Source organism: Python bivittatus, unplaced genomic scaffold (assembly GCF_059951505.1).
Source record: "Python bivittatus isolate LINGU-HERP-01145 unplaced genomic scaffold, Pbiv_v1 ctg000280_np1212, whole genome shotgun sequence".
Classification (NCBI taxonomy): Eukaryota; Metazoa; Chordata; class Lepidosauria; order Squamata; family Pythonidae; genus Python; species Python bivittatus.
This window is the reverse complement of record NW_028277066.1, coordinates 283,508-301,909: the sequence shown is the minus strand read 5'-3', so window position 1 is coordinate 301,909 and position 18,402 is coordinate 283,508. Positions and strand designations below refer to the sequence as shown.

At 48.6% G+C, this 18,402-nt stretch overlaps 1 protein-coding gene across 1 annotated transcript in view; it reads right to left on the bottom strand.

Annotated features, from left to right (window-relative positions):
* GAS2L1 (growth arrest specific 2 like 1) overlaps positions 1-18,402 on the bottom strand; it is a 41,638-nt gene that overhangs the window by 7,148 nt on the left and 16,088 nt on the right. The window contains exons 3-5 of the mRNA XM_088143184.1: positions 6,506-6,613; positions 2,637-2,733; positions 773-1,136 (exon numbers count right to left, since the gene is read on the bottom strand). Of these exons, the coding sequence (XP_087999310.1) occupies positions 773-1,136; positions 2,637-2,733; positions 6,506-6,613 (569 nt within the window). The remainder of the gene's footprint in view (positions 1-772; positions 1,137-2,636; positions 2,734-6,505; positions 6,614-18,402) is intronic.

Genomic DNA, 18,402 nt, shown 5'->3' with positions numbered 1-18,402 from the left:
ATTTTATACGGATTTGCCGGGAGCTGGAATGTATTTTCACGCTGCCCCTTAATATGATGCGAAAAGGTACCTCCTGCACTGCTCAATTCTTCTGGGGTTTTCTTTACAAAACAATAAAGTGCTTTTCCTCTTAGATTTCTGCCGGGGGGGGGGGGGTTCACCTGGCAGCTCTCTGGGCAAGAAGATCTCATTTCCAGACCAAGCCAAGACTTGTTCAAGCCCTGTGCTAGGATCAGCCTTTTAGCCTCTCTTGTTAGAATGACTACAGTCAGTAAACAGTTTGCCCGTTTCCAAGGATCCACTGGTGGGCTTTGCTGGGAGGAGAGAAACCCTCCCAATAAACAGACGTGGGTCCTCCTGTGAATTTCTCTGCTGTATGTATTTATCGTCCCTGCTTGGGTCAGCTTTTCCTGCCATTGTGCTGCGACTTTTCTGGTTTTATTGGATTGCTTTCTGCCGGATGCTTCTAACTGATTTGCCCCCCACGTGGGGAATTAAAGCTATTGGGCGAATCAGAAGGGTAAACCAGATTGCTAACCGCAGCGGTGTCGGGGGGAGGTCCAAACCTGCATAATGGCAGTTCCAGCATTCTCCGCCCCTTTTGCACGTCCAGCACCCGCCGTCACGCAGACGTTGACCTTCCCCGTGGACCCTCCTCCCCAGCAAGGCTTGGGTGACCCTTTCTTCGGTACAGACCCACTTCCTGAGCTACGCAGCCAGAAGAGAGCCTTGTTCTGGCCTCGAAGAGGCCACCCCTTTCAGCACGTCTTACCTGACCAAGAGACGGGATTCTCCGGTATCCTGGTGGGCTTGGGGCGTGCACCCCCTCAGAGGGCTGCCACAGCTCTGGCCTGAGGCACCCCACTTCCCACTTGGTGGGGCCACCGACCCCTGTCTCGGTGGGGTGGCCTCCCCAGGTCTCTTGGCAGGAGAGCCGGGATGGTTTCCTTTCGGGTGACTCGGGTCCCCTCCAGCCAAAAGCCGCTTCTCCCCCAGATGGTGGGGCTCGGGGACTTTGTGCAGATTCGCGGCTTCGGACCGACGCTGAAGGGTGGGGCTGTTCGCCTGGGGACTGGCCAGGCCGCTCGTTTTCTGGGGGGAGAAACTGAGCCCCCGGCTCTGGGTCAGGCGGTGAGCTGCAAAAAGTGAGAAAGAATACCCAAATAAATCAGCCAGCATCGGTGCGAGAGACAGGGTGGCTTGAAAAAGACCAGAAGAATGTTGGACGTCAAAAACGAGCCGAGCGAAGAGGAGTTGGTGAGTTGCTCATCTCATCAACAGCAGCCGGATCCGGGCTGCAAAAAGGCCCACGAGAAGAAATTCAAACCGTACGAAGAAACGCCGCCTTCACCAACTCAATAATAAGTAAAGGATGGAAGTTTTTTTTATTTTATGTATTTATTACATTTTTATCCTGCCTTTATTTTGTACAGCTCAAGGCAGGGTCCATAATGCTGCCTGCCTCCTATTTTCCCCCCAACAACACAAAAAAGCCCTTTGGTCCGGGGAAAAAAGATGCAACGTCAAATCAAAGAACTGCAAGGCTCGTGGAAGTTAAAAAAAATAAGAAAAACAGCAAGGATGGTATGATGGCACGAGCCACAAGGGGGCGCCATAGCAATGCTGCAACTAACCAACATTCTGCCTGGATCGAAATCGGAAGCACCCTTTAAATGATGTCATTTTTGGATTAATATTGTTTCCTGTTGCCTACTTCTGACAGGAAGCCTCCAGTTAACTACTTGGGGACACATGAGAGCACATGAATTGTGCTCTTTTTAATTTTGGATGCTCCCAAAATCACGATGCATGCCCAAGGCACCTCCATGCTTAGCAACTGGAAGAATATTTTAAAATCAGCTCTCTCCCTGGCTGTTGACGTTCGAATCCCCAGTTTGTTGGATGTAGCCTCGGGCCCATGCAGACGTGGACCCGGCAGCCTTTGAACTCAGGGCCCAGCATGACTGCCGGATGAGCTTCACAGCTAGTAGCCACCAGCCATCAAAAGCTATTGACCAAGTCACGTACATTCCACCCAGTTGAAGTTTTTGCGCCTTTCCTTTTTGTAGTAGGGTCCCTGACACCCCATCCAAAGGTCAAGGGTGCACTTGGACCAGTGTTTCTCAACCTTGGGAACTTTAAGAAGTGCGGACTTCAACTCCCAGAATTCCCCAGCCAGCCATGCTGGCTGGGGAATTCTAGGAGTTGAAGTCCACACTTCTTAAAGCTTAAAAAGTCCACACTTCTTAAAGCTTAAAAAGTCCACACTTTTCAAGTCCACACTTCTTAAAGCTTATGGACTTGATGATGATGCACCATCAAGCCCTTGTTGACTCCTAGTGACCATGTAGGTAGACCTTCTCCATGACAATCTGTCTTGCTGGCTGGGGAATTCTGAGAGTTGAAGTCCACACCTCCTAAAGTTGCTGAGGTTGAGAAACCCTGGCCAATGTATTTTCATTCTTCTTTTAAAAAATCCCCTTTTGATCTTTTCCTCAATCTTAAACACTGAATGGGTTCCCCAGGTTGAGAAACATGACTTGGATGCTCCACCCGCCCCCCCACGTCATTGTGGAAACGCCATTTAAGCTTTCTCCACTCGCATTCCTGTTCTGACTCCAAGTCCCCGTACTCACAGACAGAGGCGCACCGGCACGGGTCGTGCTTGTCGAGGTAATGCTCCAGCGTGTCCCAGCCTCCTCCAACCCTCACCATCACGTGGCTACGGAGTACCTAGGAAGGAATCAAAGGGAACGTCTTCCAATCATGCCATTCGGGTTCTGCTTTGGGGACAAGCGCTGGACCGGGTGGGCGTTCAGCCCACCCAGTCCACGTAAAATGTGTCAGAGCAAAAAAAGGACCAGGTTTGTTCCAAGGAGTTGTACGGTCCCATTCCCACGGTATCATAAAGCTGGTTGAGTTTTGTTGGGCCCTGTCCTTGCTCAAGGTTGCGCAACATTTTTAGTATTGTTTTAATTCTATATATATTATGTATTTTATATATATGTATAGTTTTCATGTCTTTGTAAGCTGCCCAGAGTCCCCCATTGTGGGGGAGATGGGCGGGGGAGAAATCCAATAAATAAAATAAATAAATACATAAATAAATAAAACTTCCCTAAGAGCCCTACAAGGCTTGGCATCTGAAGCTGATTTTAGCACCCCGGGAAACTCAGCTGGCTGATCACTTCTTTTTTTCACTTTTGCGCCCATGGAGGTCCTTTGCAACCTGACCTTTCTAGAACTCTTCCAACAGGGACATGACAAAGCTTCTACAAAACGCGAGCGAGAAAAACACTAAATCCAAAAACTCAAAACAGAACGGAGGCTAGGAAAAAAGCAGGGAAGAGAAAGAGAAGTGTGGGTGGGGCGAGTGTCAACTTCTGAAGCGAAACACGTTTGCATTTTAGGGTTGATATTCTGAGACAGTTCCTGGAACATTTTCCCAAAAGATGTTCCCGCTGGCTGCTTGTAGTCTTTGGGACTCCTTGCCAAGGGAAATAAGGTTTCATTTCCCCTAAAGGATAAAGATTGCAATTTTATTGCCCTTTTTTCAAAGGCAAGAGTAATTTGGTCCCAAATCTCTCAGCTTTAGCGATCGTCCTCTCTTTTCTGGCCCGTGCTATCAAACAGCAGCAGCTGGTTGTGCAAAAATATCTTTAAAAGCTGGCCCTCTCATTAGGCACAGGACAACGGCATAAAAGGACAGCAGATCATCTTATGAGTTTATTTTTATCCTAGCTGTTTTCAAGCTCAGGCACCCAACATCATGGAGGGGTGGTTTTGCAGCCATCCTTAAAACACCACTGCAAAAGAACCGCATTATAATCAAGTCGCAGAATGAGAATTTGTGGTTCAAGGTTGGGGAAGATGTCCTTCCTTCCCATCTATGATGCGCATGTCACTCTGATCTTACAGGCTTACAAAATTTAATCCGGAAGAGTGGGGAAGAGCCGAGAGAGGATAAAACGTGCAGTCGAAGCAATTACCGATTCCTCTGGGTCTTGCACACGACGCTTTTCCAAGCGGTGATTAAAAAACAATGGCCCAGCCCCACCCAAACTCCAGATTTAAGGGCACAATATTTACAGGTTGGAACGACAACCCAGTGACTTTGTGGGTCTAGAAAGCCAGTGGGCGACCCATCAGCCCTGCAAAAACGCACTTTTAAATGAAACAATGGCACGCAGGGCACTTTGTTTCAGAGGGCTACTGGAATCTGTCAAAACAGCACCCATCTTTACGTTCCTTGTGCCCATCAACTGAAGCACCAGCGGAGGCCAGGCCGTGGCACCCATTCCTTCCAAAACTTTATAACAGCATTGCCAGACTGGAAGCCGAGGCGTTCAAAATATTCTGCATTCGGTGCCCCATCTCTCGAGGTACGGCTGGAAAAGCCCAGCATGAAAACACGAGAGGGCTGCGGTTCATCTGAATGGATACAAATCGACTTTCCTCAACCTGGCCCCAGGTAGATATGCTGGACTACGACTCCCGTCATCCACAGCCAGCACGGCTTCATTTCCAAGCACTTCTTCCCCACGGCACGTTTGGCTCTTGAAGAATCCCAGTTAGAGGTCTTCACAGAAAAAGTCCTTTGCTGCAGATGGATAGGCTTAGGTTGTGCAGAAGAAGAGTTGTAGGAGGGTCCGGTGTGTGTGTGTGTGTGTGTGTGTGTGTGTGTGAAAACATCAAGACCTGGCCACAACCGTGCAACTGAAGCCCTACTACTGTTTTACGTGCAGGGCTTCGATTGCACCGTTGTGCCATGTTGATTTGTTTGACCCCCCACCCACCGCCATGGACATGGGGTGTGGGGGGTGCTGAAGCAAAGACAATCCTCCCCTTTCGGCCTCTGCTGGGGGGGCAAAGATTGAAGAAAGGAGATTGGCAAAAGGATTTTTGCACCCAGAGAAACTGCGCATGGGGACCTGAGAACCATGCCATCCAAAAGGCAGGGCTTTTGAAGACTGGCAGAGCATCGCTCTCTTCAGCCCCGGCCTGATTTGTCATCCCCCCCGGCACCCTTCCCTGTTTGTCCGGGTCAACCCCAATTCTTTGCCCCCTGGCTGAAATAAACCTGCCGGATGACCCACGGATCTGACGTGGCTGGTGGTGATTTTCCATATCCCCAGCTCGGTTCCTTTGCCCACTCCAGTTGCCAATTATATGGGACTGGCTGTGTTTGCCCAATACTATATTTTTCTGAAGAAAGCCTTCTATTTGGGGGGGGGGGAGGCAGTATTCCATAAATGCAGAGCGCCGAAAGCCCCCTAAGAGAGCAAGACTGCTTCTATATCGGCACGCACAAGATTACTGGGTTGTCGAAACAGCGACATAATGAATGGGCCTCTGCAATGTGGTCGTTAACCTTCTCCAGATGTTTTTCCAGAAACACATGTTTCCTGCTGTTCTTTGGTCATGTGAAAATGAGAGCAACTGCTCTTTTTCTTCTTCTTCTTCTTCTGTACATTTTTTCTTTCCTTAAAGTGCAACTTGGAAGAATCTCTCATGTCTTCTTCTGTCTAGAAGTATTCCAGTCATATCTAGCCACCTTTCTCCAATAATGTATCTTTTAAGAAGCGTACATGTGCCTGGTAATAAAAACGAAACTTTACTAATGTTGTCTTCCAATACCTAGGGCTGAATTAACTTGGATCTGCTTTGGTTTATGGATTCACGCTTCATATTTTGATTATTGCTTCTGTCATCAAGCGTTTCTGTCAATTACCTCTGGCTGCTGGAAAAACATCTGAGACGCGCAGGAAGGCAACCTTGCAGAAAAGGGGTTCAGTGTTAGTCCCTTGCCGAAAGAAAAGAGAAAAGGAAAGAAGGGCTTCTCCCACTGAAAAAGCAAGCCAGTTTATGATAGACTGTGGTCATTTTCTGTTGCAAAAGATTGGTCTTGGAGCAAATCTGGAAGCCTTTCAAGTGCCGCTGGGCCTCTATCTAATTAGAACGTGCTTTTTCTTTTGCTGTTTTTCATATACAACAAACGAGATGCGTCTGCAAAAATGGGAGACTTCTTGATTTAAAGCAGAGGAGAGGAATTCTGCATCCACCTGTGCCCGACCGGCAGCTCCCAGCATCCCCCTCACCGTGGTCCAGGCTGGCTTAAGATGTAGGGAACTGTGGTTCACCAACCTTTGGGGGGCCTCAAAGGTTTCCCCCCTCTGAGTTAGGGACTGGGATTATATTCCTGATAACTTCCATCTCCTAGGTCAAGACATGCTTTGGAAAAGCCAGCCATGCTAGCTGAGGATGATGGGAGTTGTAGTGCAGCACCCCAGCAAGGGCAAGGTGCAGGGCCAGAAGAGGCGTGCTTAAATTAAATTAAATTAAATTAAATTAAATTACATTAAATTAAATTACATTAAATTACATTAAATCTGATTGCACAGAATTAAGCACCTGGAGAGGAACACTTTTTTCCCGCCCCCTGCAAGAAAAGTAGAAAGATCAGGAAAGCGGCAGAAAGCGGGGGAGAATTTGCAGGAGCTCTTACTCGAACAAAGATCAGCGCGTTGGAGTCTCCAACTTTGTATTTGCCCTCGGAGACTTTGACCATGGGGAACTGGGATGGGCAGGTACAGTGGCCGAGGATATCCCTTACCTGGAAGGAGGGAAAACAAACCAACGGGGTGGAGGAAGAGAGGAAAAACACGCTGGTTAGGGTTTTGCAGCCAGTAATCCCTCCACCCACTTTCGTCCCCACCTCGTGCAAACAAGACGTGCAACTCTGCTGAGCGGAAGACGAGAATGTCCCAACACACACGCGCACACACACACACACACACCCAGGTGTGCTGGGCAGCACGCAACACACGTAAAGGCTTTGATCGCGTGGCCAGGGCTGTCCAATAAGGTGGCAGGCTGGCAGACCTCCCTGGCCATGATCACTAAAGACACGGGCCGAGCTTCCGGCACACCGCCGTGGCCAAAACCTTGACTTTTTAACCACCCTTTGGGGACACCCCTGATCATGGCTGGCATCTTGACTTCTTTGACACCTGCCGCCTCCTGCTGCATGGGGAGGGGGGGAATAAAAAGAAAAGGGACTTTTTTTCAAGAAAAAAAATATACAGCATGAGATTCTCCAGGAGTGTCATCTTAGATAGATAGATAGATAGATAGATAGATAGATAGATAGATAGATAGATAGATAGATAGATAGATAGATAGATGATAGAAGACAGACAGATAGATAGAGATAGAAAGATAGAAAGATAGAAGATAGACAGAAAGATAGAAAGAGATAGAAAGATAGATAGATAGATGATAGAAGATAGATAGAAAGATAGATAGATGATAGAAGATAGATAGAAAGATAGAAAGATAGAAAGATAGATAGAATATATAGTTTTATTAAAGAAATGTTTAACAGGATAAAAACAAGACACATTCTGAAAAGAAAGCGAAAGAAGTGAAGAAAAGTGGTAAATAAGTGAAAGAAAGAAAGAGAAAAAGAAAGCTATAAAGTGGATCCCAATCTTCTTTACAGCAGTTATACCCTCTTTCTCTAAGGTTACATCATAATTTCCTTCTTTCCATAGTCTACCCCAGTGTTTCTCAACCTTGGCGACTTGAAGACGGGTAGACTTCAACTCCCAGAATTCCCCACCCAGTCCAATCTTGTTTGATCAGCTGAGTGGGTTAGGGCAGTGTTTCTCAACCTTGGCGACTTGAAGACGGGTGGACTTCAACTCCCAGAATTCCCCAGCCAGCATGGCTGGCTGGGGAATGCTGGGAGTTGAAGTCCACCCGTCTTCAAGTCGCCAAGGTTGAAAAACACTGCTCTACCCTTTCTAAAATCCTCAAACCCATAAATCGTAAGTTTACTTTTTTCTTTCGGGGTGTCATCTTCTGTCTCTGCCTTCATCGATAATAGTAACAGCAACAGTAGGAAACTTGCTCACCCAACTATTACTTAATTGCTCGTTAAAAGTGGCCTGTTACTTATTTCCAAAGGCCCCACAGCTGCAGATCCCAAACCTATGGTTATCAGCCACCTCCAGGGTTTCTCCAAGATTATTTTCCCCTCTTCGCCAATTTCAGGGTTCAATCATTGGTCGTTATTCATCTGCCCTCCCAAGACTACCTTGAGACCCGGCAAAGTGAGGTCATTGTTTTCGAGAGCACGTGCAGAAAGTAATAACACTGAACAAAATAGATCAGTGGAATTTTACAAGTCTGCTTGGAAAGGTTGCTACGGGCAGAGGAAACAGAAAGCAAAGAAAATGTATTTTTGTTCCGATCGTTTGAGAGAGAGAGAGGAAGGAAGGAAGCAACCCGACTTTTCCACATTTGGTGTACTGTAGCTGCCCAAAACAAGGGAAAAAACTGCTTTAAATGCTGGGCTGATCCAAGAACATTTATTAGGGTGGGGGGAGAATCCAAAGTCCAGTTCACATGTTGTCCTAAACCAGTGTTTCTCAACCTCAGCAACTTGAAGATGTGTGGACTTCAACTCCCAGAATCCCCCAGCCAGCAAGCTGGCTGGGGGATTCTGGGAGTTGAAGTCCACACATCTTCAAGTTGCTGAGGTTGTGAAAGACAGTCCTAAATCATTGTATGATTAATTGGGCTCATGATGGTTGGGAAATTCTCTTGCACAATCTGCCCACAACATGAAGCAGATGGAGACAAGATCCTCCTTGGGTTCGTTCCAAGAGAACATGGATTTGCATTGCATCTTCTCTTGCTCCTAAATGGGACTCCGCACCCCTGGGAGCACCTTCACATCCCGCTCCCCACTTGGGGCGTCCGGGGTTAAACCCCCCTCCTAATCCTTCCCAGGGTTAGAGCCAGCCCTACATCCAGTTCTCAACGGTGCAACGTAAGCAGGGCTGGCTGGCGGCTTGGCCCAGGAAAGCAGACAGGGGTGTGCAATGGACACAGGGCCTCCTCGTCTGGACTGGTGCCCTTGGTACCAATGTACCAAGCAGGTATGGTCAAAAGAGTCAAGATGGCAGGCACGCCGGTGCAATCCAAGCTGCGCCTGTTTTTATGTGTGTCGCCCTTAAGAAATAGGAAATGCTTTGATTGCACCGCTGTGGCCACCATGTCGACTTTTCTGACCATACCTGGCAGACAGACACCTTTGGGAGCAAGAGCTAACAGAATGGCCAGCTGGCATCCGGTCATGGGAAGGTGAGAGGGCACGACGGCCTTTCGCCATTCGCTTCGGCCAGCTCTCCGCCGTGGCCCACCTGCTTGCTTTCTGCACCCCTCTCCAAGATAAAACCTGATTTGAGCTCAAAGGGAAAATCTCCCTTTCAGGCTTGACGTCCTGAAAACGTCCATGTCATTTCCTTAGCCGCAGCGGTCGTATGTCATTACTTTTTGGCTTCCCAGTCTAGCCTACAGCCCTGGTGCTTCTTGGGTCTCCCATCCAGACATTAACCCAGCTTGCTTAGCATTTCTGAGATGAGCCAAGGTAACTGCACTTGATAAGATGCAGTTTATGGCATTTCTCCAACCCCTCAAACTTTCTGCAATCCGTTGAGAAATCTAGTCTGCATCACAAACTCCACGCAGAGGGTTCTGGGCGTCCACAGATTGCAAACGGTGCACAATGCACACGTCTTTACTCTGTGGCCAGAACACCGGTGCGTCTCCGAGCATACACACAGGCTGAACATCCAAGCTGCACGGTCTCTGTATCAATACTGCATTTTTTCAGCTTAAAGTTCTTCTCCCACTCTTCTTTACCTTGCAAGGTAGGCCGAGAGAGAGAAAGAGGGAGAGAGTGACTAAGTGAGAGATGTTCATGCAACTTTATCAATCCCGATTAACAAACCACAATTCACAATGTCTGCTCAAGGAGATTAATCATATTATGACTAAACAGGACAGCTGGTAGCACAATCTGTTCAGATCCCGGCTGGGTTCCAACAACATGCTATTTAACCTCATTTTAGCCTAGCTGAGCAAGCTGTGTGAACGTGGCATAATCAGGAGATATTGGGTCTGCGTTGCTGGCATACAGAAGCCATTGTAATTATTTTGGCTAAGGGAAGAAAAAAAAAACCCGAAACCCATTGCGAGATGAGAATTTTAACAAGGCAATAAGAGAAATGCAAATGGGCGTGCAAGCTTTGGAGCGCTCCAGAACTCTTCATCGGACGAGTGCAAAGTCAGGAGGTCCCAATGAACATGCAGGGGCAGGAAAAAAATGCTGTTAAGTAGAGAATTTAGCTTCCTGAAAAAGAGCAGCTCTCTGGATTCTTTAAACATAAGTTTCTAGTCCTCATGGTTGCAAATAAATACTTGAAACTGCTACAGGCTGAACATCCCAGGAATCAGGCATGGGGCTAGGAAAAATTTCATGCCAATGAACCAATTTTAAAAGATCATGCACAGAAAGCGGAATTTCCCCTCCCTCTTGCTGGGGTTCTCCCCTGCCCTTCGTCAGAGCTCCCTGCGACATACCGTGCCTGCTCTCCAATCTCCCCACCACAACCCTGTGAGGTAGGCGAGCCCGAGAGAAACAGAACTGGCCCAGAGTTGGCCCAGACTGCCAACCCAGCCAGTGAGTTTTGGGGGCTGATGTGGTGCCCCGACTGCCAAACCCCCAGCTTAGGCACGGCACACCTGCTTCCCAGCAAAGCCCCCTGTGTTCCTGGACATCGGGCACCCTTGCCCGGCGCCACGTTGCAAGAGCGCCAGGGCGAGGGAGAGCTTCCGTCTGGCACGGCTGCATCGGCTGGGTCCCCTTTCCAAGCCGGCTCCCGGCCGAGCCAACAACTCGCTCCTTCAGATTTTCTGGAAGCGGACTCGGAGGCCCTTAGTGCTCCATTTCCCCCCCAGAGCAGATGAGGACACATTGCAATTCCCATGACGGCACGGTTCAAAGAGCAGCAGGACCGAGTGCCAGGGAGGAGCCAGCCAGCCTATCGATAAGGCATCGTGAACCGAAGGATTGTTTTCCCCGCAGGGAGAAAACCAGCCCCTCAATTTCTTCTCCTGGGCCCAAGGACCGGATTCTCCAGGCCCTGCTGGGCAAGAGCCGTGCTGCAGGTGAGCAGATGGGCCCTTCTTGGGGGGGTGATCTTCCCCCCACAGCAAGACCCCGTTCCCAGCTGATGTGCAGGGAGAATGCCCAGCAGATGTGCTTCGGAGCTCCACGTCCTGGAGCGCACCCAGATGGGCTTTGCTCCCGAGGGCAGCCCTCCGCTGCCCATCAGGTCGAAGGCGGATGAACAAGCGACCCCTTTGCCATCTCAAGCCGGGCACTGCCACCTCAAAACAGGGGCAGATTTTAGTTCATTTGTTTTTTTCAATCTCATTAGCTAAGATGCGCATATGACTTGGATTAGAAATATCCATCAGTGCCTGCCCACTTGGGAGACAGAAGAATCACAGCATTAGAGGGTGTAGAGTTGGAAGGGAGAAGGAGAATTTAGTCCAACCCGCTGCAATGTGTCTGGGTGGGGGGTGGGGGGGGCTATCCAGCATCTTAGGAAGCAACTAGCCCATTTTTGACTGAATCTGGCCTTCCAACGGGGCTTGTAACAGCGACAGATTTCTGAATGACAGCTCCCGAATCCAGCGTTTGAAGAATCTCTGCCTTTAGCTCAGGTTTCTAGTCCTTAGGGTTTCGATGAGTGCCGAAAAGCTGGAGGTAGGCTGAATGACGTATGTAGGGATCGGGGAACGAGACTCCCGGTGTCTTTTCCACATTTAAAAAAAAAAAAAACAGAATAAACCAATCTAAAAATCTAGGAGGAGTTGTCAAAACAAGGGAGAAATTATGCCAACCTTCCCCATTGTTTTCTGGGTGCAGAGCTGGGAGGCAAGATGTTAATTTTGCCAAAAGATCCGGCGCACGCCCCATTGGAGCCGTCTCTGCAGGCGCCTGACACACCCCACAAGCTGCTGCCATAAGCGGTTAAATCCGGGGAGCCTGGCTGAGCTCCTTCCGGCAGCACAAGGGTTGGGACCCCGTCCCCGTCTTTTGGGATTCGGCACACGTCGGGGAAAGCTCAGAGAGCCCAAGGATGTGGCAAAATATATGTAGTTATCTGTATTCCCAACACGGTCCCCGTTTTTAGAGACCCCGACTCACAAGGGGAGGGTAAGGAGTGACTGAGGAGGATTTAATTTGGAAGAAAAATACAGCTGGAAGAAAGGGAAATCTTGGAAGGTGATAACAGTATTGGTCAAGTTAAGACAGGGGCCGTTTTTTTCTCCCTTCCTCTTATATAATACAAGGATTTAGGATCAAGCACTGAAGTGGATTCTCAGCCGATAAAAGAAAGCACTTGCTAAAATCCTAGAGCTGAGTGGAGGGATCTTCTTCTTCTTCCTCCTCTACTTCCTCTTCTTCCTCCTCCTCCTCCTCCTCCTCCATTTCTTCCCCTTCCCCCTCCTCTTCTTGTCCTCCTCCTCTTCCTCCACTTCTTCCCCTTCCCCTCCCCTCTTCTTCTCCTCCCCCTCGTCTTCTTCTCCTTCTCCTCCTCCTCTTTCTCCTCCTCCTCCTCCATTTCTTCCCCTTCCACCTCCTCCTCTTCTTCTCCTCCTCCTCTTCTTCCCCTTCCACCTCTTCTCCTCCTCCTCTTCTTCCCCTTCCCCCTCCTCTTCTTCTCCTCCTCTTTTCTTCTTCCTCCTTCCCCTTCCCCTTCTCCTCCCCGTCTTCTTCTCCTTTTCTTTCTCCTCCTCCTCCTCCTCCACTTCTTCCCCTTCCCCTCCCCTCTTCTTCCTCCTCCTCTACTTCTTCCCCTTCCTCTTCTCCTCCCCCTCTTCTTCTCCTCCATTTCTTCCCTTTCCCCCTTCTCCTCGCCTCCTTCTCCTCCTCCTCCACTTCTTTCTCCTCTTTTTCTCCTTCCCCTCCTCCTGTTCTTCCCCTCCCCTCTTCTTCTCCTCCTCCTCTTCTCCTTCTCCTCCTCCTCTTCTTCTTCCTTATTTCATTTGTGGACGTTAGCATCCTACGACACTGTGCCAACCCAGAGCCTAGCAAAGGAATTGCTAAATTAAGCCTCCATATACAGTGACGCTTTGCCTGCAAGTCTTCGATGCTGCAAGGGAGGGGTATTAACTCAGCGCATCAGGCCAGCTGCTAAAGGAAAGAGGAGAGCAAACTATTTGGGCTCTTGCTCTAATTCAAGTGTTTGTTCTGTTCGTAACAGACCCCACGAGCACAGGGCTGCCAGGTTAGAGGCAATTGTGGTGCTGGGTCAAAAAGTCACACCGGGGATTGCACACCCACAAAAAGATGAGTGCTTCTGTTGGGGGTGTTTGTGCTGCTGGGAGAAGCAGTGTAGGATCTCCTTGTAATTTAAAACAAAAAACAGAAGCCAATCGGTTTCTTCAGCGTCCTGACTGTGGATCCATTTTTAGAAAAAAGATCTCTAAGAGTTGGTTCTCAAGAATGAGAAAGGTTCAGGAGGCTGTTACTGAAGCCACCGGGTGCAAGTTTTGGTGTTATCAGCAAAGAGACCGGCCTCCTCGCTGGTTCACAGGGAAGACGAGGAAGGGAATCAGAATCTCTCTGCCCCGACAGATGTGGGGATCCAGAGGATGTAAAGAGGAACAAGCTCAGTGGCTGGAGTTCTTGTAATGCCATCCCATTCTTCTCAATCAGTCTTGCTAGAGACAGTCGTGCTTGGAAAGAATCACATCCAGACTTAGGCCAAAGACCCCCAAAGGTTCCAATGGAACTGAGGACTCCACAACGCACAAGAAGGGACAACATGAAATGTGCACAACTGAAGGTGCACATCAGCAGCTCAGAAGGATTCTTCCTGGTTGGGTTCGTGAACCAAAGATGCAAGGAAGGGGAAATACAATACTCTGGAAGACCTCCGAAGCAGGGGAGTGGGGCTGTTGCAGAACAGTTGTCCAAGTTGGGGTCTTCTGAATACAGAGTTACTAAAGAAATGACTGTGTAGTCAGTTTCAAAGTCTGAATGCAGCTTGAAACTGTCTGTCTGACCTTCCTTCTTTCCCTTTTTCCCTTTCCCATCTTCCTTCCTTCCTTCCTTCCTTCCTTCCTTCCTTCCTTCCTTCCTTCCTTCCTTCCCTCCCTCCCTCTCCTTCCTTCCCTCCCCTTCCTTCCCTCCCTCCCTCTCCTTTCCTCCTTCCCTCCCCTTCCTTCCTTCCCTTCCCTCCCCTCCCTCCCTTCTCCTTCCTTCCCTCCCTCCCTCCCTTCCTTCTCCTTCCTTCCCTCCCCTCCCTTCCTTCCTTCCCTCCCTCCCTCCCTTCCTTCCCTCCCTCCCTTCCTTCCTTCCCTCCTTCCCTCTCCTTCCTTCCTTCCCTCCCCTTCCTTCCTTTCCTCCTTCCTTCTCCTTCCTTCCTTCCCTTCCCTCCCTCCCTCCCTTCTCCTTCCTTCCCTCCCTCCCTCCTTCCTTCTCCTTCCTTCCTTCCTTCCCTCCCTCCCTTCCTTCCTTCCCTCCCTCCCCTTCCTTCCTTCCCTCCTTCCTTCCCTCCCTCTCCTTCCTTCCCTCCCTCCCCTTCCTTTCTTCCTCCCCTCCTCCCCTCCTTCCCTCCCTCTCCTTCCTTCCTTCCTTCCTTCCTTCCTTCCTTCCTTCCTTCCTTTCCTTCCTTCCTTCCTTCCTTCCTTCCTTCCCTCCCTCCCTCCCTCCCTCCCTTCCTTCCTTCCTTCCTTCCTTCCTTCCTTCCCTTTCTCTTTTGGCACAGATTAAGACTGGCTGCCTTTTGAGGGCTAAGAAGGGGACGTTTTTTAAAAATACTACTTTCAGTGACCAAGACCTGTAGATGGGCACCCTTAATTTCCAAGTAATTTCCTCCCAATGTTCCGAAATATTTTAACCTTTTATTATTATCATTAAGTGCTGTCAGTTCAGCGTCAGGGAAAAGTAAAAAATTACGGCATGATAAAAGCAAAGGAAAACACTTGCTGAAGGGGAATGTTAGGAATCAAGCACCACCAATGTGAAAATAATCTGTCTCTGCCAAATCCCTGGGAAAAGAGCACCTGGAATGGGTTGAGCTTGACTGCAAGGACGTTTCTTCTCCCCCCACCCCACCCCACCCCACCCCAAAGAGAAAGGGAAGAGAGGGAGGGCGTTTCAGCTCCTGCTCAGTTTGACTGATGCCCTTAAAAGCAAAGCGCTGGGCAGACAGCCGGACTCTTACGAAGCAGAAAAAAATGCTCCAGCGCCCACTTCCAAACAATCCAGCTGGATGGAAAGGCCAGATCTTTGAACTAATCCACTGACACATGACAAGCTGTCCTCTCTGGTCTACGAGCGGAAGAGTGATGGGTGGGGGGAGAGAAACCAAAGGCAAAATCCTTCGATTTGTCTGGCCCCAAGGAGAACCCTGCTTTCTGACCCCTTCGCAGCCAGAACAAAACCTCAGTTAGCTTGACACAGTCTGGTGACTTCCAGGGAGGCTGGCTTCCAAATCCCCATCATCCCCAGCCAGGCTTCTGCAACATCACAAGCCAGGTGGCTGGTTTCCATGGTTCTTTGCTGCCCAAAATTTGGAGGGGGAGGAAGGACAACGGGTCAAACAGTCAGGAAGTTCCCCGGATCAAGTCTGAGCCTTGGAGTTTCCACTCACCGGTTCTGGTCCTGCTCCCCAGGATTATAGAAATCAGTTCACTTTCTCCTCTGTATGACAGTCCTTCAGATAACTGAAAAGTGCAATCACAGCTCCCCTCAGCATTATGGGAAGACCTGGGTTTCTAGAGAAGGCTCTGATGCCGGAAAAGGTGGAAGGAGAGAGGAGAAGAGGAGGACCAGCAGCAAGGAGGATGGACTCAGTTACAGTGGTGATCGGGGCACCATTGGAAGGCCTGAAGGACCACGTTAGGGACAGATCATCACGGAGAAAATCTATCTAGGTGGTCGCTAAGAGTCAATACCAACCTGATACCACATAATCCATCAACTGAGCAATGCAAAGACCCAGTTGCCTTTGAGAAGTCCATAATGCTGGGAAAGGTGGAAGGAAAGAGAAGAAGAGGATGACCAGCAGCACGGTGGAGGGACTCAGTTACAGCCATGATGGGTTCATCAATGGGAGGGCCAGGACGGGGATCGATCGTCCTACGTGGTTGCTAAGAGTTGCCACTGACTTGAGGGCACCCAACCAATCAATTGCCACCCTAGCATCCTACTTTGGACGCATTAGGTCAAGACCCAGCTCTCCTGAGAAGTCCATAATGCTGGGAAAGGTGGAAGGAAAGAGAAGAAGAGAACAACCAGCAGCAAGGGAGATGGACTCAGTTACAGTGGTGATGGACGCAGCGTTGGAAGACTTGAAGGACCAGGCGGAAGAGGGATCTTCCTGGAGAAAATCTATCCAAGTGGTCACTAAGAGTTGACACCAACCTGATGGCACAGAATCAATAATCCATCAGCTCCCCTTAGTCATTTTTCCCAGTTTCTCTAAACATTTCTCGTAGGGTGAGTTTCCAGACTTCTCACCACCTTGGCTGCCCTCTTCTGAACTTCAGTCTCTGCCTTTCTGGAGTGGAGTAGACCCATTCCTTCCCAGGATCTGGATCTGGTGCCCCGGATGGGCCCGTCAGGAATTTTAAGCGCATAAAAACCGCTGCCCTTTTGGTATGGCCAGTCATCAAACACCCATTTACCAGAAGGCAAACTGATACAGCTGGTCCTTATGATGACCCTTCCTTCAGCCCCTCTGCCAAGACAAGGGCTGTCCACCGGGAGGGTCAAAAAAGTCAAGATGGCAGCTGCAATTGCCCGTTGAAGCCCCGTCCCTTTTTACATGCATCGCTTCGATCGTTCGATTCACAGGGACCCCTGGCCTGGATGACATTCTTTCACTTTCTTAAAATGTGTATTTCAGGGCAGGGGTCTTACTTCTAAACAAAAGATTGTGCTGTAGCCCCCCATTTTTAATTTTTAAAAAGGCTTATAGGCTTGCTGTAGGATTCAGCAGCCATACTATAATTTTAAGATTTGTGGACTTCAACTCCCAGAATGCTGGCTGGGGAATTCTGGGTGTTGAAGTCCACAAATCTTAAAATTGCCAAGTTTGAAACCCCTTCAATAGTCAGTTCAGACTTTTTACTGTGAGCCATCCTAACAATTACTCAGATTTCTCCCTCCCGTGCCAAATACATCACTAAGGTGCAATGTCAGCCATTAAAAATACCATAAACCGAGCAATTCATTAAAACAAGCAGAACACGACAAGCCCATTACAGCGTCCTGCTCTAAATAACGGGCCCCCAAAATATTTCTGTAGATAAAACTGATCCTTGCGCTGGTGCCCTCTCTTTTAAAAAGAACAAAATTAAAAAGACCCTTTAAGAAGAATAAAATCCAGCAGGCTTAATTTAGCAGATGGCTGCACATTTGCAGAGCCTGGTCCTCTGGCAAGACCACCCAGCCCTTTGAATTCTTTCTTGGCATCCAACGGTGAGCTCCTGGGCGCGGATGCCAGCCCCTTGGCACATGGCAAAGAGGTCACCCCCTCTGCCAGCTGCAGATTTAGCAAGGAATCAGGGCAGGGAAGGAACTGGAAATGAAAAAGGAGTGTTAAGCTTCATCGGGAAAGATCAGCTTTATCCGTCTCCCTCTCCAGACTGGCTCATTGTGAAAAGCTCTTTCTGCCAACTGTGCCCAAGTTTGGAAGATAAGCAGAGTTGGGCTTGGGTAGGACTTAGAGCAGTGTTTTTCAACCTTGGCCACTTTGAGATGTGTGGACTTCAACTCCCAGAATTCCCCAGCCAGCATGCTGGCTGGGGAATTCTGGGAGTTGAAGTCCACTCATCTTAAAGTGGCCAAGGTTGAAAAACACTGCCCTAGCCCACTCAGCTGATCAAACAAGAGTGGGCTGGGTGAGAACCTGGATGGGAGACCACCAGAAAATGCCAGAATTCTGGATTAACTGGCAAGTGGAAGGCAATGGGAAATATCTTCCACGTTGTTGCCAGAAAATGACACGGGTGTATCTATAAAACCACCAGGACTGGAGTTTAGCTTCCCTTATGAAAGATAGTCTATGAAGCGTTTATTAACACCGAATGAACATCAGCCTCCTGGAAGTATCATCTGGGAAGTTTGTTTTTTAGCATATTTCAGATTAATTCATTAATAATTCTCTATTTTAATTAAGGTTCATTCTGCTTTTACCGTAGACCGCCCAGAGTCGCTCCGCAGCGAGATGGGCGGTGACAAACTTGGAACATAAATAAATAAATAAATAAATAAATAAAAATAAATAAATAAATAAATAAAATAGATAGGTAGATAGATAAATAAATAAATAAATAAAAATATAAATAAATAAATAGATAGATAAATAAATAAATAAATGTAAATAAATAAAGATAGATAGATAGATAGATAGATAGATAGATAGATAGATAGATAGATAGATAGATAAAGAAATAAAGAAATAGTCCAGGTTATCGATCACGAAATGCAAAGCTGGTAGAGTTTAGCCAGAGGGCAACGGTTGA